This window comes from Saimiri boliviensis, chromosome 2 (genome assembly GCF_048565385.1).
Source record: "Saimiri boliviensis isolate mSaiBol1 chromosome 2, mSaiBol1.pri, whole genome shotgun sequence".
Taxonomy (NCBI): Eukaryota; Metazoa; Chordata; class Mammalia; order Primates; family Cebidae; genus Saimiri; species Saimiri boliviensis.
The window spans coordinates 139,837,437-139,858,924 of record NC_133450.1 but is presented as its reverse complement, the minus strand read 5'-3'; the positions used below and the strand labels follow the sequence as shown (position 1 = coordinate 139,858,924).

General features: G+C 56.0%; 1 protein-coding gene across 1 annotated transcript; it reads right to left on the bottom strand.

Moving 5' to 3' along the window:
* Positions 1-18,010: 18,010 nt before the first annotated feature.
* LOC141582295 (uncharacterized) lies at positions 18,011-21,132 on the bottom strand. Its single transcript, XM_074390170.1, has 4 exons — positions 20,966-21,132; positions 19,597-20,525; positions 18,668-18,732; positions 18,011-18,091 (listed from the first exon to the last, which is right to left on the bottom strand). Exons 1-4 carry the CDS (start codon positions 21,130-21,132, stop codon positions 18,011-18,013), a joined length of 1,242 nt encoding a protein of 413 aa, XP_074246271.1.
* Positions 21,133-21,488: the final 356 nt, after the last annotated feature.

Sequence of the window (21,488 nt, the reverse complement as noted above, 5' to 3'; positions counted from 1 at the left end):
GCAAAGAGAAAGAGAGCTTGTGCTGGGAAACTCCCGCTTATAAAACCATCAGATCTCATGAGACCTATTCACTATCACGAGAAAGACCTGCCCCCATGATTCAATTACCTCCCACCGGGTCCCTCCCACAACACATGGGAATTCAAGATGAGATTTTGGTGGGGACACAGCCAAACCATACCATTCCACTCCTGGCCCCTCCCAAATCTGTGTCCTCACATTTCAAAACCGATTATGCCTTCTCAACAGTCCTCCAAAGTCTTAACTCATTTCAGCATCAACCCAAAAGTCCACAGTCCACCATCTCATCTGAGACAAGGCAAGTTCTTTCTGCCTATGAGCCTGTAAAATCAAAAGTAAGTTAGTTACTTTTTAGATACAATGAGGATATAGGCATTGGGTAAATACAGCCCTTCCAAATGGCAGAAATTAGCCAAAACAAAGGGGCCACAAGTCCCTTGCAAGTCCGAAATCCAGCAGGGCAGTCAAATCTTAAAGCTACAAAATGGTCTCTTTGATGCCACATCTCACATCCATGTCATGCTGGTGCAAGAGGGGGGTTCCCATGGTCTTGGGCAGCTCCGCCCCTGCGGCTTTGCAGGGTACAGCCTTTCTCCCACCTGCTTTCATGGGTTGGCAATGGGTGTCTGTGGCTTTTCCAGGCACACAGTGCAAACTGTCAGTGGATCTACCATTCTGGGGTCTGGAGGATGGTGGCTCTCTTTTCACAGCTCCATTAGGTGGTGGCCCAGTGGGGACTCTCTGTGGGGGCTCTGACCCCACGTTTCCCTAGCAGAGGTTCTCCATGAGGGCCCTGCCCCTGCAGCAAACTTCTGCCTGGACATCCAAGCACCAGAGGGTGTTTCCATATATCCTCTGAAATCTAGGTGGAGGTTCCCAAACCTCATTTCTTGACTTCTGTGTACTTGCAAGCTAACACCACATGGAAGCTTCCAAGGCTTGGGGCTCGCACCCTCTGAAGCCATGGTCCACACTCTATGTTGGCCCCTTTCAGCCTTGGCTGGAGTGGCTCGGGTGCAGGGCACCAAGTCCCTAGGCTGCACACAGCATGGGGACCCTGGACCTAGGCCATGAAACCATTTTTTCCTCCTATGCCTCTGGGCCTGTGATGGCAGTGGCTGCTGTGAAGACCTCTGACATGCCCTGGAGACATTTTCCCCATTGTCTTGGGGATTAACATTCGTGTTTTTGTTGCTTATGCAAATTTCTGCAGTCAGCTTGAAAAATCGGATTTTCTTTTCTATCACATTGTCAGGCTGCAAATCTCCCAAACTTTTATGCTCTGCTTTCCTTATAAAACTGAATGCCTTTAACAACACCCAAGTCACTTCTTGAATGCTTTGCTGCTTAGAAATTTCTTCCACCAGATACACTAAATCGTCTCTCTCAAGTTCAAAATTCCACCAATATCTAGGGCAGAAGCAAAATGCTGGCAGTCTGCGTGCTAAAACATAACAAGAGTCACCACTGCTCCACTTCCCAACAATTTTCTCATTTCTATCTGAGACGACTTCAGCCTGGATTTCATTGTCCATATCATTATCAGCATTTTTGTCAAAATCATTCAACAAATCTTTAGGGAGTTCCAAACTTTCCCACATTTTCCTGTCTTCTTCTGAGCCCTCCAAACTGTTCCAACTTCTGCCTGTTACCCAGTTCCAAAGTCACTACCACATTTTCAGGTACCTTTACAGTAGCTCCCCACTCTATTGGTACCAATGTACCATATTAGTCTGTTTTTATGCTGCTAATAAACTTATACCCAAGACTGGGAAATTTATACAGGAAAAAGGTTTAAAGGACTTACAGTTCCATGTGGCTCGGGAGGCCTCACAATCATGGTGGAAGGCAAGAAGGAGCAAGTCACGTCTTACATGGATGGCAGCCAGCAAAGAGAAGAGAGAGCTTGTGCAGGAGAACTCCCCCTTATAAAACCATTAGATCTCATGAGGCTTATTCACTATCACGAGAACAGCATGAGAAAGACCTACCCCCATGTTCAATTACCTCCCACCGGGTCCCTCCCACAACATGTGGGAATTCAAGATGAGATTTGGATGAGGACACAGCCAAACCCTACCACTCTCCAAGCACTTTGCTTGAGGATCTGGGCTGGGCTCTCAGGCGAGAATCAGGAGGCATTGAGTTGGGGTCCAGTCCAACAATGGCAACCCAGCAACACATCCTGGCTCAGGGTTGGGCAGGCTGGACTTCCCTCTGGGGTTCACACTGGTTCTGAATAACAAGAACCATGCCAGGGCCATGACCTGGGACCTGAGCCCTCCTCTTAGCCTACTGGGCACCATGCCAGCTCAGTGCAGCCCACCAAGGCCATCTGCATAGCATCTTCCATGATAGTTTCAAGGGCTGCTTCCTCGGCCCCTGACTGGCCCCACGGCCCTGGACCTGGGCTCTGTGGAGGATCTCTCTCTGCCCTTCGGCTCCCATCCTCCCATCCTGCTTGCCCTCAGGGCAGCCCCTCCAGCCCCAGGGGTGCTGTCTTTCCACCCTGGTCAGTCTCCCCCTGTGCTCGGGCCCTGGACAGCAGCAGCCGTGTCCAGCCTCCTTTTTGCCATCTCCACCTGGGGCCTCCTCCCCGGCTCTCACACCTGCAGTGCCTCACACTGGTCCTCACCTCCCTTCCCTTACCCTGACTTTCTCTGTCTTTCTTTGTGCAATGAAAGCCCCTTACCCACCCAGAGCCCACAAACCAAACACGTAAGCTGTGTTGTTACTCATGTGACCCCTTCCAGTGAACTCTGGACTGCATCCCCCTCTTCTTGTAGCTCCCAGTGAATCCTCCTTATCCGTTCTCCACAAAGAGGCAGGGTTTTCAAAGCCCAAATCAGACACGGTCACCCCCTGACTCAAAACTCCCGTGGCTGCCTTTTCATGAGACCAACAGCTAACGGTCTTTGGTCTTTTCAGGGCTGGCAAGGCCCTGCCCGCTCCCATGCCCTCCCCTTGTACTAGTCATGCTGTCACCAACCCCCAACCTTTCCCCAAAGCCACCTACTCTCACCCCAAGACCTCTGCATGGATGCTCTTCCTCTCTTCATGGGTCACCTGCCCCAAAACGCTCCCAAGTGACTCTGGGCCCAGCATTCTATTCATTAGGTTCGCAGCACTCAACCATGGCCGCCGTGCACCAAATTCTTCTATCTGCCTGCCTGTTTGTTTTCCATCTGTCCCTGAAGTTGGCTGAGTAACAGCCCTCCAAGATCTCCACGCTCTCATCCCTAAAGCTGGACACGAACCTTGATCAGCCTTTATTAAGAAGAAGTGGGAGGCAGATGTGGCCACATCCAGAGTCTTCAGATCCTCCTGGCTTCTCCCTGTGGGTGCAAAATTCAAGTGTCCTTATAAGAGACAGGGGAGACACATGTGGTGGGGAGGACACATGTGCCCTTATAAGAGACAAGGGGACACCTGCGGTTGGGTGAGACACATGCAGGGGGAAAAACATATGTTGGGGGGAGACACATACAGGGGGAGACACATGCAGTGGGGAGACACACGGAGTGAGGGAGACACACAGAGTTGCGGAGACACACATGGGGGGAGATACATGGAGTGGGGGAGACACACTCATCGGGGGAGACATCTGCCGGGGGGAGACACATGCAGAGGGGGAGACATAGGCTGGGGCAGAGACACACACGGGGGAGAGACACATGTGGTGGGGAGACACATGCAGCGAGGAGACCTGTGGGGGGTGACACACGCAGGGTGGGGGGAGACACACGCCATGGGAGACATGGTGGGGATACAGAGGGGAGACACGTGAGGGGGGTGGGACACAAGCAGAGGAGCAAAGGACATGGAGATGCAGTGGAGACAGCGTGAAGGAGCTGCCTGGAGCCTGGAGCAGCCCCAGGTCAGGGAACACCCAGAGCCCCCAGAAACTGTAGGAGGCAGGGAGGATCCTCCCCTGCAGCCTCTAGAGGGAGGCCAGCGCTGCCGACACCTTCATCTGGGACTTCTCGCCTGCAGAACTTGGAGAGAAAGCATCTCGGTTGCCCGAAGCTTCTAGGGCTGGGATATTTTCTTATCGTCAGCCCTGTCTGATGTAGTAACGTTCTCTCTCCCTCGCTAGGGCTCCATTTGCCTTCAGGGAGTTCCAGTGAGGGAGAGAGAGCCTTACAACACAGACGGTCAGAAGAGCTAAGAAACAAAGCGGAGTGCAGGATTCACATGACGCCGGGGACAGCAGGCTTCTGGCAGGACAGCAGGTATGTCCCCAAGGAGCCTCAGGGCAGGACAGTGCAGTGGGACAGGATTGAGCGGGGGAGAGAGGGCGGGGGCCGGTACGAGAAGTGGTGGGGACCTCGTGGCAGAGGACGGAGGGCTCTCAGCCCGTGGGAAGCCTCTGCAGGGTGGGGACCTCAGGAAAGCCCCTGTAAATCCACTGTGGCTGCAGGGTTAGGGCGGAGGCCGGGAGGACACAGTTGAGTGGTTCACAGCTGTGTGGGGCGGTACCACATAATTCTGACGGTTGGCCCGAAGGACTTCCATGTGAGTTGGATCGGAGGTTTGAAAGTAAGCGGTGGCCCAGCATAGCTCCTGAAATTTGGGCCTGGGCAACAGGAAGGGCAGAACTGCTGTTCCCTGGACTGGGGAGGTGGGCAGGAGCTGGCTGGGTCTGGGGTAGGCAATAGGGCCAGGCCGCAGACTCGCCAGGTGCATGAGAGCATTAGATAGCAAGGAGCACTGTCAGGTGGGGCGCGGGGCTGCAGTACAACCTGGGAGTTCCGAGAAGAGGCTGTGCCAAGGTGTAGGTGGGGACAGCCGGCGCTGGGAGTTCCTGTCCTGCGCAGGAGGAGGCACCTGGTGGGGGCCGCGGAGGACGGAGCCCTGCAACACCCAACCTGTAGAAGGTGGGAAGGTGGGGAGGAGAAGGTGGGCGGGAAGCAAAGGGCCTGGGAGGAGCATGGTCCCGGGAAGCCAGGCTTCCAGGGTGGAGGGAGGGAGCCTGTGCTTGGGGCCACTGGTTCCCTCGAGTCAGGTGAAGCTGGCCTTCCTGTGTTTGGGTTCGGTGACCTGGAAGTCGCTGGTGAGCTCGCCCACAGCTGCATGGAGGAGCAGCCTATAGAGACGAGATATGGCCATACTTCTCTGCGAAAGGGCCCAGAGCACCAGGGCCTGGCTGCAGGGGAGGAAAGGAAAGACATTTCTTTGGCGAAAATGGCAACATGTTTGTGAGGGGAGGACAGGTGTGGGGAGACAGCACAGGGAGGGGACAAGCTCCCAGGGCCACAGGACGGTGGTCCTGCCTCGGGGCAGAGACGGTTCACCTGTAAGGAGCAAGGCTGGGCAAAGCGGGGCTCTGCGCTGTGGATCTTGTGATGGGAGCTGAGAGTTGGGCTGGGCCTTCCTCAGTGCAGTGAGAATCGTGCATGTGCCAGGGGAGAGGTGTGAGGAGGAGGGCCGAGGGGCAGGGAGAATGAGTTAAAGCCCCTCCAAGGGTGTTGGGGCTATGGGCAGGCGGAGTCCGAGGCAGGATTTCAGGACTCCCTTGGGCTAGGAGGTCATGAATTCAAACAGGGACCTGTCCACAGAGTGGTGTGATTTTGAAGATGGGAGCTGAGAGCGCAGGATTGACTTCCAGGGGAATCTCAGCTGGACAAGCAGGGAAAGTGACGAGGGGAAGGCCGTGAGCGCCGCATGTGCCCAACACGCAGTCGGGCTGAGAATTCCACACCATCCAGGTCTTCCCAGAAGCAGAGCTGGCCACCCTTTCCTCGCTTGACAGCTTCCAGACAGAAGCAGCTGGTCGCCGTGCACAAGTCCAGGGAGCTGATAAGGAAGGGCGGCCTGAGTCCTCTGCCAGCCTGTCCATCCTCACCCCCCTCCCTGGGCTGGTGTCCCCAGGGGCCAGGGAGGCCGTCTGGGTGCTCGCTTGGCTCAGCAGGATTTGGAGAGGGTGAAGCTGGCAGCCTGAAGGCTCAGGGCACAGGCAGCCGATCGCGTGGGTTTTGGGTCCCATTTGCTAGGAAATTTGCAGAGAGGAGGGGAGAGTTAGTGCCGTTGCCTTGGCAACACTCTGTCACATTCTAATGGGGCTCAGCAGTAGAAGGAGGCTTGTCTTAGTGGAGCACAAAGCAGATCGATTTGCTGGTGTCCTGAGGCAGCTCCGCGGGAAGCGGCTGCTTCTTGGGTGTCTGCTGCCCAAACTCCACTGGGAATGCAGCAGGAGAGGGGTGGGTGGGGGGTGTCCGGGGACCCACAGTACTCACCAAAGAGCAAGGCGGGGCCAATGCTGGGCACCCACTGGGCCTCGTCCCAGGGCAGCTCAGGGTCTCAGGGCTCACGTAGAGGCGGACGGCTGCCCCAGACCAACTGGAGCTTTGGGACTCAGGCCCCACACCCACTGCTTCGTGGAGCCTCTGTTCTGGGGAGCTTCCTGATTTTGCAGACAGGAACGTCACGGGAAGAGGAAAAAGACAAGCTTCTAAATCGGTGAACTCAGAGCAACCTCTTCGAGGGTCCCGAGTGGACACCAGACCCCCAGAAATCCAGAACTAGAGCCAAACAGCTAGGAGCTTGGGTTGCAGGAGCAAATATAAATATTAAAAATACCAACGAGACACAAATAACACGAGCAATACAGATTGAGAGGAGGGACGGGGTGGTCAGAGAAAGAGGAGCCGAGTATTACCCAGCCTTTCAAAACAGGAAGTGGGCGATACTGTCAGAAACAGGACCATGGGATAGACAGCGTCTGACTCCAGACGGTTAATGGTCTTCACAGACTCCCCCTTCTCAGTCTTAGAAGGTTCTTCCAGGAAACCATGCCTCACATGGTGAAGGTAAATGCGCTTGAAGTCAGCTGCGTCTTCAGCTGGACTAGGGCTCCTCTCCCTGCTTTACGTTCCAGTCCAATCTGATATTTCTAGGCTGCAGAGCCTGGGAAGGATGGTCTCATCTTACACCAGCGTTTGCTCATGTTTCTACTCTCTAGCCATGGCCACATGCCAGGCACAGTTCTAGGTATTTTGCATGGCTGTGGCTCCCTGATGCCACTCAGCTGGGCACTGAGGTGGGGCTGCCATCAATCCACCCCCAGGAGAATGGGGTGCAGAGAGGGAAACTGGCCCTAGGCCTCAATAGCTCCCAAGAGGGAGACTCTGGTTTGGACCCCAGACCACTGGAGTTCAGAGGCCTCCCTCTTACATTTACACATTTTCATCCCCTGATCAAATGCACAGAAGTATATCCATGATGCAGCTGCATTGCCAACACTGGCTGTTCGAGCCTGTATTTTTTTTTAAATCCGCTTTATTAAGATATAGTTTACATACCGTACAATTCACTCATTCGAGGTGTACATTTTAATAGTTTTTGGTATATCATATCACTATAGTTTTTAAACTCTGGTTACATAGGCATAACAAAATGTACCGTTTTTACGTGTACAAGTTAGTGGCACTGAGGACATTCACCATGTTGTCCAACCATCACCACGTCAACTTCAAAACCTGTCATCGCTCCAGACTCAAACCTGCCCCTGTTAACTAATCACTTCCCACCCTCACTCCCCTTAGCCCACGGTAACCTCTAATCTACTTCCGGTCTCTGAATTGACTACTCGAGGGAATTTGACTACTGAATTTGACTACTCTGCTCCTAGAAGCGGAGTCCTGCAGAACTTGTCCTTTAGTGAGTGGCTGATTTCACGGAGCGTAAGGTCGTGGGTTCATCCATGTTGTTGCCGGTGTCGGAATTTCCCTTCTCTTCATGGCGGGTGACAGTGTGTTGGACGGATGGAGCGCATTTGCGTGTTCATGCATCTGTTGGTGGACACGGGGGCTGTTCACACTTTCTTTGTTTGCTTGTTTGTTTTTTCGAGACGGAGTCTTGTTCTGTCACCCAGGCTGGAGCGCAGTGGTACCACCTCTGCTCACTGCAAGCTCCGCCTTTCAGGTTCCGTAGAGTCTCCTGCCTCCACCTCTCCACTAGGTGGGATTACAGGCGCCTGCCATCACATCCGGCTAATTTTCCTATTTTCGGTAGAAACCGGGTTTCACCATGTTGGCCAGGCTGGTCTCGAGCTCCTGACCTCAGGTGATCCACCCGCCATGGCCTCCCAAAGTACTGGGATTAAAGGCATGAGACACCACACCGGCCTGTCCCCTCTTCTTGGCTCTCATGAATAATGCTGCCATGAACACAGGTGTGCACATACCTGTTCAGTCCCCGCTTTCTCTTCCCTCGGGTGTGTACTCAGATGGGGACTTTCCGGCTCACATGTTGTATAACTTTAAAAATAAAAACAATCCTTGCTAAACTTGGATCTGAGGTCTCAGTCTGCCTGAGCAACTCTATGCAGCCCTCCTCCCCAGCCCACAGGAACAAAAGCCCAAAGACAGGGCTTGGCATTCCAGTGCTACAGCCACGTGTGTCCCCTAGCCGGACCTTTATTAGCGGCCACCTCGAGCGTCAATGTGGAGGCTGAAGCAGGAACTTGGGTTGAGTCGTGGTGTGCTGCGTGTGCCCCCTGCATGCTCAGAAAACGCTGTTGAGTTCTTAGGCATTGAGAAAATGGGCTTCTTCTCGCCCTGGGTCTCCTCAGTGGCCCCCGAGACCTGCAGTATATGTATGATTCATTCTCACTGGACAGATGTGGGAACTGAGGCTCAGACAGCCACTACGCAGAGAGGCAGGACAAGCCTCAGCCCTTCAGCTCCAAACGCAGGTCCTCTCCAGCCCCTTGCTGCCTCTCTCAATGATCCCCAAGGGGCTTACAGGCAGCTTTCCTCCATTCCAGGGCAGCAAGGACACTGAGAGCAGTAACTGGACAGGGGGCAGAGAGAAAAGACACCTCCACGGCTACACCACCCCCCATTTTTTCCCAGCACCAACTACACGCAGAGTCTTGGGGGCCACCCTGCCTCCGGGGCCATGGCACCTCACCAGGAATGCCACTGCTTAAACTCGTCCAGGGCTGGCAAACCCACCCAGACCAACAAGCTGGCCCACCTTGGTTGCCCTGGTGGGATCCCTGGCTCCGGGGCTCAGAGAACAGAGTCCGTGCAGCAAAGACCCTCAGGGTGCCAGGGTGGCGCCAGAAAGCCCGTTTTACCATCTTCTCTTCTTCAGCACACATGCCCAGCTCCCGCATCTAATGCCCAGGGGATGCCTCCCAGATGCCGGTGGCACAGTGACGGGGGCAGGAGGTGGCATCGCCCTTGTTCTGGATCTCCCTGGGTGATCCCAGTACGTGACACCCCGGAATCCAGAGGCCTCATCGGTGACACAGGGGGCCGGGCCACATCACGCCGGGCAGCTCTGTTCTCTGCAGTTATCGGGTCTGGAGTCTCTTCTTGTCAGAGATTCTCTTAAAGAGTTTATTTTCCATAGATTAAAGACTAGACAAGGAGGACAGACAGGAGAGAGGCTTGTAGACGCCTGCTGCAACCTTAGCCTCTCACAGAACAGGCGCTTGGGACCCCTCCCCAAAAATGGGGAATTTAAAGGGAAAACCTGGCCCCCAAGGCAGCTCCTTTGGTCAAAGGCTCTGAGTACACATGAAAGGAGGGGGAGGGGAGGGGACATAAGAGAGGGGAAAGAGGAGGGCACCAGGCCAGGCAGAGCCAAGGGAGTCCTGAGGGTGAATCTGCTTGTGCCTATAAGGCACCCTGTTGTGTGCTTTGGGTTGGGACACAGCTCTGCCTGCCCCGGATACGTTCTCTGAACCAGGAACCCAAGAGAGCAGCTCTCCCACTAGGGCCGGGGGCTTGCAGAATGCCCTGGGCTCTGCCGGTCCTGGTGCCCTCAGCCCCTAGCCTGGCGGGAGAGCTGCTCTCTTAGGTTCCTGATTCAGAAAAGGCACCCCGGAGCGGGCAGAGCTGTGTCACAACTCAATGCACGACAGGGTCCCTTAGGGTCCCAGGAGCACACAGATGGACCCTCATCCACTCATGGGCACGTGTGTGTCCACCCGCAAGAGCACAGACAGACCCTCATCCACTCACGGGCATGTGTGTGGCCACCCCCAAGAGCACAGACAGACCCTCATCCACTCACAGGCACGTGTGTGTCCACCCCCAGAAGCACAGACAGACCCTCATCCACTCACAGGCACAAGTGTGTCCACCCCCAACAGTACAGACAGACCCTCATCCATTCACAGGCACGTATGTTTCCACCCCCAGGAGCACCAGACAGACCCTCATCCACTTGCCCTGCCTGGGACAGGAGCCCAGCACCCAATGCCTGTCTCCAATTCCACCCCTTTGCTGACCTCCCCACCCCTCAGGGCAGCATGCCGGGGGACCAAGGTTCTAACCCAGGCTTCCTCCCTGACCCTCCTCCTGGAAACATCCTTCCTGTCTCCACCTCAGTTTACCTCATTGAAGGGTGACTTCCAAGGACCCATTCAGCTTTTATCTCCTGTCACTCCGCAGACATCAAGACTTTCCATCCAATTCCCCCACCCCCAGCTGCCATTCCCCTCCCCAATCTTCCGCCGACCCCTGTCCAGGGGCCCAGGTCCCCAGCGCGGGCAGCCCCTCTGTCCCCATTCCCGGGAACTGGAGCCGGCCAGGATGGAGTTCTCTATCCCAGTTCAATTTCCCCCGCCTTTTTGATGTCACATCCTGTCCCAGCCCGCTCGCCCGCGGCCGCCGCCCTCCCTCCTCCTCCCCGGGAGAGAGCGAGGCGCGCGGGTCCCTCTGCGCCACCCCCGCCCCCGCCCCTTCCGAGCAAACTTTTGGCACCCACCGCCGCCGAGCGCGCGTTCGTGCTCCGCAGGGCGCGCCTCTCTCCGCCAATGCCAGGCGCGCGGGGGAGCCATTAGGAGGCGAGGAGAGGGGAGGGCGCAGCTCCCGCCCAGCCCAGCCCTGCCCAGCCCTGCCCGGAGGCAGACGCGCCGGAACCGGGACGCGATAAATATGCAGAGCGGAGGTTTCGCGCAGCAGAGCCCGCGCGCCGCCCGCTCCGGGTGCTGAATCCAGGCGCGGGGACACGAGCCAGGCGCCGCCGCCGCCGCCGGAGCCCGCCGGGGCCAGAGCCGGAGCGCGTCCGCGTCCACGCAGCCGCCGGCCGGCCAGCACCCAGGGCCCTGCGCGCCAGGTCGTTGGAGGTGGCAGCGAGACATGCACCCGGCCCGGAAGCTCCTCAGCCTCCTCTTCCTCATCCTGATGGGCACTGAACTCACTCAAGTACGTGCATCCAACGCCATTTTCCTCCCCGCCGAGCGCCCGGCCCGGCCCCCACCCCGGGAGCCCCACAAAGTCCGGAACGGCTCCGGCTCCGCGCCGCCCCGCGCCCCCGGCCTGGGTGCCCGGAGCGCCGGGGTTGTCGGGGAGGGGGCCGGGGCGCTGGGTCGGACCTGGGTGGGACGGAGGGGTGCAGGCTGAGCCGAGGCGCTGCTCCCCAAGCCCCGGCCCAGCAGGGCTAACTGCTGCCCCCTTCCTCCTAGGACTCCCTGCTGAGAAGTTCAAAGGGGAGCTTCAGGGGGGCTTTGACTGCTATTGTCATCTGGAGGGGGAAGAGCGAGAGCCGGATAGCCGAGCCCCGGGCGTTTTCCGAGGTGGCAGGACCTCAGTGCTCCCCCCAGCACACCCCTGCGTGGCTCAGCCTCCCTTTGGGCAACACGCTGCCCTTGGGGGCCCCGGAAACAGGCGGTGGGAACTGTGAGGCTGAGACCGGGAAGGGCAGACAGGGTGCCAGCCAGCTGGGCGTATTGTCGGCTTAACGTGCAGGGCGTGGGGGGCTGTGGCCACATGCCGGGCCGGCAGGAGGGGAGTGAGGAGCCTGGCGGTGTGCCTCTGTGGGGATCGTGGGCATTTGAGACGAGCTCGTCCTTCCCTGAACAATGGCTCCACGGAGAAAGGTCTCTTGCTTGCTGTTCTCCATTTTAAAGATGCATCTTGGAGCTGGCAGGTCTGGGGGAGGAGAAGGGCTGTCTGTGAGCGCCGAACTGGGAGGGCTGCTTTGGCACCATGTTACTCGGAAGAGCCTGCCAGCCTCGGGAGCCGGGCTGCTTGGGAGTGACATTAAAATGCCCTTTCAATGATGCCACTGTGCCATGCTCTGAACTGGGAGACTCTAGCCCTTTGGAGTTGCAAGTCCAGGAAACGATGGGCAGCCAGCACCCTGGCCCCAAGCCCCAGCTGCCCCTGACCCTCCTTTCCTTCCTCCCTGCCTCCCTCTCCCTCAGAATGAAAGAGGAAACAAAGGAGAGAAGATGGGAGGGCCAGAGAGCGAGAGGAAGACCACAGGAGGAAAGACGCGGATCCAGCTTCCCTTGTTTTGACTGAAAGCCCTCGCTGGCTCAGGATGTGTGGTCCAAATCCCAATCCAGTAATGGGTTACGTGGTCCCGATTACCCAGAGCCCCTCTCCTGGTGCTGCCCAGACGGTCGGCCGGTGCCCCCCAGAGAGGTTCTGCATGGCCTCTGGGAGAGAAGTTTTCTTGGCCCCAGGAGGGCCTGGTGGAAGGGTGGTGGTTGTGCAGTGTGGCTGGACAGATGCTTTCATTCATGAGCACGCGTGCGCGACACACACATACACACACACACACACACACACACACACAAGCACATACTTGCAGAGAAAAGCCAACCAGGTCCCTGGTTGGTGGCAAGCTGCCCTGAAAGGGCTATGCCTGTGTCTTATTGAGACACCCTGGCAAAGAGATGGCTGGGTCTGGGTGGTCCTGGACACGGCCCCTCCAAGCCTTAATGGCGCCCTTAAGCCTCCATGCCCAGGCCAAAAGATGCTTTTCCTCCGTAAGTTCTCCTCTTTGTGTCTTTTTAAAGATCCCCTGTTCTGGGGAGAAACTTTTGGTTCAACTTCAATTAGAAGCTTTGTCTCAGTGGTGAAAGTATTTGTCCATCCAGGCAAAGGGTGCTGGACATCTGAACCTCAGCCAGCCCCTGCGCACACCCCCGCATCCTCAGACCTTGGAGTCAACGCCCAGCCAGCCACCTTCAGGACCCTGGTCAGCTCCGCCAGCCCACAGCTTCCCGAGTCGGGAAGGGAAATGCTGTTGTTTTGTTGCTGGCGGGGAGGTTCCTCTCTCTGAGGCTGAGCCACAGGTTCAGAGGAATGTGTCCCTGGACTCAGCTGGGAGGCGCTTCCCACCCTCTTGTTAAGGCTCTACCTCCCAGGGCTGGCTTCTGGAAATTGTGCTTTTGGAATCTTGGGTTGGAGGCCAGTTATCCCTAATGTGGTGGGATTTTGGAAAAAAAAGGCTCAGCATGTAAAATCACTTCAGCGTTTTTGAGTCTCTGAAGTGGGCAGGGAGTGGCTGGCTCAGCACCACCATCTGACAGTCTGGCTACCCTGGTCCCACCTGGGTGGGCCCTGCTGGGGTTATGCCAGATGACTCTCACCTTTGACCTCTAAAGTGGCACCTGGGGTCAGGAGTGGATGTGGGTGGGAGCCCAGGCTGCTCTGATTCCAAGAGCTACTTGAGGACATCCATCCCCAAGCATCTTACTTTCTTGATTCCAAAGTTACATGTTGTGGGTGTCTTGAGCAATGCTGCTTACATTTGTGAGTGAAGAAATGTGTCTGGGCTTCAGGAAAGGGTGCTGGAGTGCCTGGTGTCTGTCTCCCACTTCACTGTGGGTAAACTGCTCCCCGAAGCCACATCCCTGCTTTTAGCTCTGCCCAAGGGATGGACATGCGACTCTAGGGCCACTGTGTTTCTAACAGCATACATCGACGTGAGAACACACCAGAAATGCATGGGTCCTACCTGCACTTAATAAATGCTGCCTGAAGGATTTGGGCAGACAGGCAGGGGGACTGGAGTGCATGGCCAGCCATCTGCTCTACCGACAGCTTGCTTAGGAGGAGACACTCAATCAGAAGCCAGCCACTGATTGATAGCCTGCTCCATGCAAGGCTGTGGGGCCAGGTCAACTTTGTCCTCAGACAGAAAGACATTTTACGTGGTCTTGCTCTGTGATTTTCAATAAAAGGCTGGTATGTCATGCTCTTAGAGAAGCAGGGTAAAGTGACGTCTTATGGAGCTTCCCGGGTAGGGTAGGGAGGGGTTGATCTCTGGGCCTTGGGGAAGGTGGGGCAGGGCAGGGGCTCCCTGAGCTCCACGCTCGCCTCCACACCCACCAGCCTTCCCTTCAGAGGGAAACATGCTTTTTTGTATGTGATCAGGTAAAAGGGGCTGGGAAGCTTTATAGCAACAACCTTGAACCCAGATGGACTCACTGTCACCCCAATCCCACCAGACACTGGTTGCGTGATCTTGAGAAAGGCCCTTTAACCCCTCTGAGCCTGACCTTCCTTGTTTCACGAGGAGTTTAAACAAGATGGCTCTTGAGTAAGATCCCTTCCTACCACAGACCCCCAACCCAATTCTTTCACTAGCTTACTCATCCTCTTCTTAAACATGCCTTTCCTGGGTACCAGCTGGTTGAATTTAACTCGGTCAATTCTGGGCTTACAATGTCAAGTGAGTCCAAACCCTTGCCGCTTGGCACCTGGGGCTGGCATGCTTTGAGGGGAGACCTCAGGCTCTGCCATAATCATGTGTTTCCGTGGCACAAGAAGTGTCTGTGCCAAGTGCTCTGGGTGGGAGTTGCGCAGTGAGTCCTGTCTTGGAAGCTGGAGGAAGCTCTGGAGAAGGAGGACGTTTGTTCTGGGCCCAAGGTTGCACCTGGGTCCGCTAATGAGCCGGGGGAAAGAAGGGGACAGAGGACGGGCATGGTGGCTCACGCCTGTAAGTCCTACCACTTTGGAAGGCTAAGGTGGGCAGATCACTTGAGGTCAGGAGTTCAAAACCAGCCTGGCCAACACAGTGAAACCCCATCTCTACTAAAAATATAAAAAATTAGCAGGGTGTTATGGCAGGGACCTGTAATCCCAGCTACTTGGGAGGCTGAGTTAGGAGAATCACTTGGACCTGGGAGGCAGAGGTCGTAGTGAGCTGAGATCGCACCACTGCCCTCCAGCCCAGGCGACAGCTTGAGACTCTGTCTCAAAAAAAAAAAAAGAAAAAAGTTAGAGGACAGAAACGGCTGAGACAGAGGCTGAAGCGGGAAGAAGGGCCAGGAGGGAAACCCTGACTCTCATGTCCAACGCTTGGTCTATGTGGGCTGAGGGTATCTGAAGTGTTTGAAGACCGAAGCTGAGCTGTCCTCATCAACCATGCATCCCCAGGCCGGGCCTTTCCTACAGTTCGACATCCCTGGATATCCCTGGGGGGTTCAGGCTGTCAGTGAACACAGAACAGGCTGGAGTGGCAGCCGTCACTGTGGCAGCTTGCCCTCAGGCTGTGCTGAGTGACTCCTGCACACTGGGTCTCAGCGCTGGGCCAGCTGCTTGACGGTCTAGGTGCCCACCGTGAGATGTGGGTGGCCCCTGGACTGCACCTGGGGAGTTGCCGGTTGGTGTGAACAGGCTAGACGGAGAAGACCAGGGCGGTGACGCTGACTTAGCTTTCAGAACCTCATCGAGGCCCATTCCTCTGAATCTGTTCCTCAAACTCCCATTTAGTTTGTGATTGAGCTAAAGACCCCACCCCACTCCCCTGAACAAATCAAACAAGTAGAAACAGCTAAACGCTTTTACCTGCTGCAACCTGAGCTTGGGCCAGGTGGTCGGAAGGACCTGTCTTGTCCCCCTGCCAGGCCCTGCCCTCCTCCAGCTCCTCTGCCTCCCTCTGTCTTGGACATGCTGGGAGGATACAGGGTTTGTAGAAGGGGGTGGAGTGCGGGGGTAGAGGGAGGAGTTCAGGTGGAACTGGGGCCTTTTCCTAAACCAATTATTTCAGAATGAGCGCAATTCATTCAGTCTGTGCACCAAAGTTGGCTGAGGCCTCTGAGGCTGGTGACACCTCTGGACACAGAGAGGGAGAGGGCCTTGTCCCCATTCCTGTTCCCTGGGTGCCTCCCCTGGTGGAAAGGCTGCTGACAGGAGGTGGGGCGTAGGGGGCAGGGGCTGAGCTGTCAATCCTCCCCAGGAGGCAGCTGCCCTGTCTCCTAAAACAATCTGCTTCTCATTCTACTGACTTCAACCATCCCCAATCGGAAGAAAGGTAATTTCCTGCCTTGGGTTGTATTTATTCCTAAAGTTATCAGGCCCTGTAATCAGCATTAACATCACTGTGTAAAGTAATACAAAACTAATTACTAGCTAAACTGAATTAGATACATGGCAACCATGAGCCGGGCTGACGGGGCGAGCAGCCAGTTTCCAGCTCTGAAAGATGCGTCCCGGATGCCCGGCGCGCTCAGAAACCTCAGCGCCGTCCTGGTCAGCGACCGAGGGGAGGGGAGGAGGAAACAGGAAGTGACGGTGCACACCTCCGAGGCTTTTTAGGTTATTAAAATGATGACATAAATATTATAAATAATAACAAATAACATACTATATAAGATCAATAATCTAAGAAGCTGGATCAGGAGTTAAAGCCCCAGGAATGCCGCCCGTGGCAAGGGCTGATACCGTGTGTCAGGAGCGTAAATTTTATCACGTCGTCGCAGTCCCAGCAATCCTGGGCGAATGGGAAGTTCCCATTCTTGACCTGAGGACACTGGTGTGGGGGTGTTAAGCAGCTGCCTGGCCACCCAGTACATAAGTGATGACCCCCAGATGGAGCTCCAGGTCTGTCGGATGCCTGAGAAACCCGAGTTCTGGTGTTTGTTAAGACAAAGAAAATGTGAAGTTGGTAAACGGGGCAGTGTCACCAGCACCAGCGTAAAGGCGGTGGTGGTGCCGCCTCGGGTCGCCGGCCTCTGTGGAACGCACCGCACCGCCCGTCAGCTGTGCCTTTCCGACTGCGTGGACACGTACGCTGCCAGCTGCTGACCTTGAAAACGGGCTTTTAAAGGAGAAAGCGGGCCGAGGAGGAGGAGATCAGCTTGTGGTTTCCTGGCTACCCCTGAGGTCCCAGCAATCCAGATCAAAGATCCCAGCAGTCCCTCCGCCCCTCGGAGACAGGGTTTGTCTAGGAGTGCCTGCTTAGCCGCCTCGGTTCCCTCAGGCATAAGGTGAGCGGTTACGTAGGCAGCCCTGTGCCCCTCAAATGTCCCAGCATGTGTATGACAACTTGAGATCCAAGAAGTAAGAAATAGGGGCCGGGCGCAGTAGCTCACGCCTTTAATCCCAGCACTTTGGGAGGCCAAGGCGGGTGGATCGTTTGAGTCCAGGAGTTTGAGACTAAGAAGTAAGGAACAGGACCTACAGGTCCCAAGCTAAGGTGGCCTCTCGATGCAGCTGTAAAGCGCCTGATACGCCCTCAGGGCTGGTGACACCCTTTGTCACACTTGGCATGCTTTACACAAGGAGGCTGGGGCGACCACCATGGAGAGAATTCGCCACGTTCGCCTTGACCTGTCCTCGCATGTGGCCGCTCACCTGGAGAACGTTTCCTGTCCCCGCTTCTGTGCCCAGGACAAAGCTCATGCCCCTGCCTGGGCTCCAGCTAGTGACGGCAGCTGCAGTGTTCAGAAGATGTGCCTTAGCCGACCTGCTTGCCCCAAAAAGACATCCCAGCGGCAGGGATCTGGCCCATCTAACCCTTACGTAGTCCAAAGACGTCTTTGGACTTAATAGTCCAAAGACGGTTACAATCTGATTCCAGAGTGTGTAGGTGTGAAGAGCCGAGATAGAAGAGTCCAGGCGAAGATGGGATGCTGCCTCCCCAGCCTTCGTCCGCATTCAGATCAGCACTCCCAGCACCTGCTTCGGGCCGTCACTAAAGCGGTTCCATTCCTTCTAGCGGTTTTAGGCTCACAAGTTGTCCTCGGGGAGTTTAAACCCTGCCGCAGGGATTTCCCTACCATGCAAAATGACTCTCCTGAGTGCTGCTGAAAAGTCTCTCCCACTTGCTTCCAGTGATGTTTCAGGGGCCTGAGGGTCAAAGAAAGAACAGCAGTGGATGGTGAATAACTTCATTCCATGCACTGAAGCTTGCTGGCTTTTAGACAGGAAAGCAGGGCTCAGCTCAGAAGTGGGGAGCCAGCTGTGCCCAAAGTTTGGCTGTCCACTTGAGTCCTTGAGCCCCTGCCCGGCCCCTAGTATGCATACACGGGTTCCCGGTCCCAGAGCCACTCAGCCTCGGCCTCTGGTCTCGTAGATGCACAGACTTGAGTCAGCTGTGAGTGGCAGCAGGTGGCAGTATTGATGGACTCAGGGGTGCTTTGTTTCATCAGCAATACAAAGGATTATGAAACAGGAGATTCCTCCAGGGGCTGCACCAGTCTCGGTGAGAGCTGGCTCACAAAGTTTCCGAGGCCACGGCCAGGCTCTGCAGGACGTGTCCCGACCACAGTGCCTGGGATCCTTGTGTGTGGAGGCCGGTGTTGTCTGGATGCAAAGAACTTCGCTTGGCATCTGGCAGCACCAAATCCTTGGCTCTAAGCAAATGTTGCCACCTGGGGCATTTTCTATGCACCCAGCTGGATCCTGGGGTTGACTCTTAGATGTTTTTCATTGTGATGCCACCTTTTAATTCATGTCAGGATCAATTACTGATTCCATAGAAACCAGACTGTCTCAATTAGGGTGAGTTTCCTTACCTGAAAAGTAGGAAAGGACTGTGTGTGGGGGGGCTCCCTGAAAAACATGCCTTCAGCCCAGAGGGTGATGTGTCTGCTGAATTATCTTGCCCCTCTTCTTCAAACTGGCCTCCCAGAATTGGCCTCTTCTCTGTTCGGCAGCTAAGGGAATACAGAGCTGTGGCTTCCTGTGGTCTGTGGCCAGTCAGACGATATCCATGAAAGAGGCGTGGAACTTGCTAGGGAGAGAGCGGAGGAGGGTGCATGAGGGGCCTGGGGGGCTGGGGCTGTGGACAAGTCAGCTCTCAGGATGGACAAGAAACTGGGACTGGGAGCTGGACACAGGGCAGGCGCTCAGTGGAAGAAATGTCCCCAGCCACAGCCATGGGCCTATGGGATGCTCTCCCCAGGGGAAGTGGCTCCCTGTCACCGTCACAGGGGGGACTTGAACAGCTGACACCGAGGGGAAGGGAGAAGGATGATGCCTCGGAGGGAGTTGAGTCTCCTGGGTGGGCCGCTCAGGCCAGTTGTGCTTACAAACCCCAAGCGCAGTGGCTCACGATGGCAATGGTGGACATCTTCCCAGGGCACAGGCTGCCCAGGGGCAGCTCTGGCTCACACGTCCTCTCATTCAGGGACGCTGGGCGAGGGAGGGGCCCTCTCTGGACCTGTTTTCCTCATGACAGAGGCAGAGAGCCAGGACGTGGCCGAGACATTTGGCTCTGAAAGTCACGGCCCTCAGCCTTTCTCCCTCCCCTGGCCAAAACTGCAGGTGGCACAGCCACACCTGGTGCAGGTGGTGTTTCGGAGAGCCTCGGCTCATGGGAGGTGCTGCCAGGCAGAGAGCCAGGCCAGGATGGAAATCCTCTCCAGGGAAGGGGCTGCGGGCCAGTTACTCCTCCACCCACGTGTGAACCCAGAGGCCTCGGAGGAGGGGAGTGTGGGGGACACTTGGCCTGGAAGGCCCATGCTGGTCTTCTGTGGCTGCCGGGAGGGACTGCTCAGGAGACCTGTGGCTCCTCCCATGCTGCCTGGCTGGAGGCCGGGTCCTTTCCTTGCTCCAGGAATGTTCCAGCACAGAAAGGGAATGAAAAGGTACATACCGGGTAGAAGAAATGGAGGTGGCTCCACGTGGGACCTCTCTCTGTGTCTCTCCTTTCTCTCTCCTCTCTGTCCTCTCTCTCTCCCCCTCTCTCTCTTCTCTTTCCTATTCTCCTGTCTCTCCTCTGTCTCTGTCTCTCCTCTTCTCCCATCTCTCCTCTGTCTCTGTCTCTCCTCTCTCTCTCCTCTGTCTCTGCCTCTCCTCTCTCTGTCTCTCCTCTGTCTGTCTCTCCTCTTCTCCCGTCTCTCCTCTGTCTCTGTCTCTCCTCTCTGTCTCTCCTCTGTCTCTGTCTCTCCTCTTCTCCTGTCTCTCCGTCTGTCTCTCCTCTCTGTCTCTCCTCTGTCTCTGTCTCTCCTCTGTCTCTGTCTCTCCTCTCTCTCTCTCCTGTCTCTGTCTCTCCTCTCTGTCTCTCCCCTGTCTCTGTCTCTCCTCTCTCTGTCTCTCCTGTCTCTGTCTCTCCTCTCTGTCTCTCCTCTGTCTCGGTCTCTCCTCTCTGTCTCTCCTCTGTCTCTGTCTCTCCTCTCTGTCTCTCCTGTCTCTGTCTCTCCTCTCTCTCTCTCCTCTGTCTCTGTCTCTCCTCTTCTTCCATCTCTCCTCTGTCTGTCTCTCCTCTCTGTCTCTCCTCTGTCTCTGTCTCTCCTCTTCTCCTGTCTCTCCTCTGTCTCTGTCTCTCCTCTCTCTGTCTCTCCTCTCTCTCTCTCTCCTCCCCTGTCTCTATCTTCCTTTCTCCTCCTGTTTCTCTGTCTTCCTCTGTCTCTGTCTCTCCTCTGTCTCTGTCTCTCCTCGCTCTGTCTCTCCTCTCTCTCTCTCTCCTCCCCTCTGTCTCTTTCTTCCTTTCTCCTCCTGTTTCTCTGTCTTCCTCTGTCTCTGTCTCTCTCACCCTCTTCTTCTCCCCTCCCCTTGTTTCCCTTCACGCTATTTGCCAATAGCCTGAGGACAGTATGCGTATTTTTAAACAGCAACCAGGCAGCCAAACTTTGTCTCCTGGGGGTGTCCTTTGCCAAGGAGCATTGGGAAGTGTCCCAGAGACCTGCTTCCCTCCAGGCAGCCGTTCCTGGCTCTGAGTAGGTTTGTATCCTGCGGACCTCACTGTTCTGACTGTGGGTGTTGGTGGTGGTCGTCTGTGGCCTCTCAGCTCCCCGTGTGGCTTCCCAAGGTGATTCTCCAACAACCCACGTGTGTCCGCCTCTTGGAAGGTCCATAGCAAGCTGTGCAGGAGCACCCTGTAACCCTTGCGTCTTCCGAGCTGTGAAGCCCGGGGATGCAGAGGGGGGATGCCTGTTTCTATGTGTGTCGATGAAACTGCAGAGTCCACCAAGGTCGAGGCCTGTAAGTAGCTGACGTGAGGACAGAGACCTGGCTGGTCTAACCTGTCATGACAGGGAACCTGGTGCAGGCTTACGCCAGGACTCAGAGGTCTGGGCAGCCTTCTATTCTCGCGAGCGCGGAACGCGAGGGCCCACAAATGTCTTCCGGCGGCCTCTGTGGCTCGTGGAACTGTGCAGACGGCCAGGGCTTCTGCGGCCATGCAGCTCATGCCATCAACTCACGCCACTTCTGGGGCTCATGAGATTTCACTGTGGCCATGACGTTTGCGAGACGAGGATGCTACCTCGTTTGTGGGCTTAGCCCTGGAAGTAGGCTGTCACCATATGACCTCGGACAGGTCTTGTCATCTTTCTCGGCCTGAGACTCCTCATCTGTACAGTGGAGTCAGCAATGCCATCACCCCGTCGGCTTCAGAAAGGACTGGGTGCCAGGCATGGCAAAGCCCCAGTGCCGTCTGGGGCACAGCACCTGCCCCGTCGGTATTCGGATGATTATTCAGAGCTGCAAGTGTCATGAGCCCTTGCTTTAAGAGAAGTCGTGCAGGAACTGGGATTGAAAGTCCTC

Bases quoted from the DNA above. Each gene is read 5' to 3' on its own strand.
- LOC141582295 (XM_074390170.1), bottom strand. From the start codon at position 21,132: ATGAGCTGCATGGCCGCAGAAGCCCTGGCCGTCTGCACAGTTCCACGA. The intron at 20,526-20,965 runs GTTAGACCAGCC...TACTGTCCTCAG, and splicing joins CAGGTTCCCTGTCATGACAG to GCTATTGGCAAATAGCGTGA. The intron at 18,092-18,667 runs GTATTCCCTTAG...TGCCACTCACAG, and splicing joins CCACAGGAAGCCACAGCTCT to CTGACTCAAGTCTGTGCATC.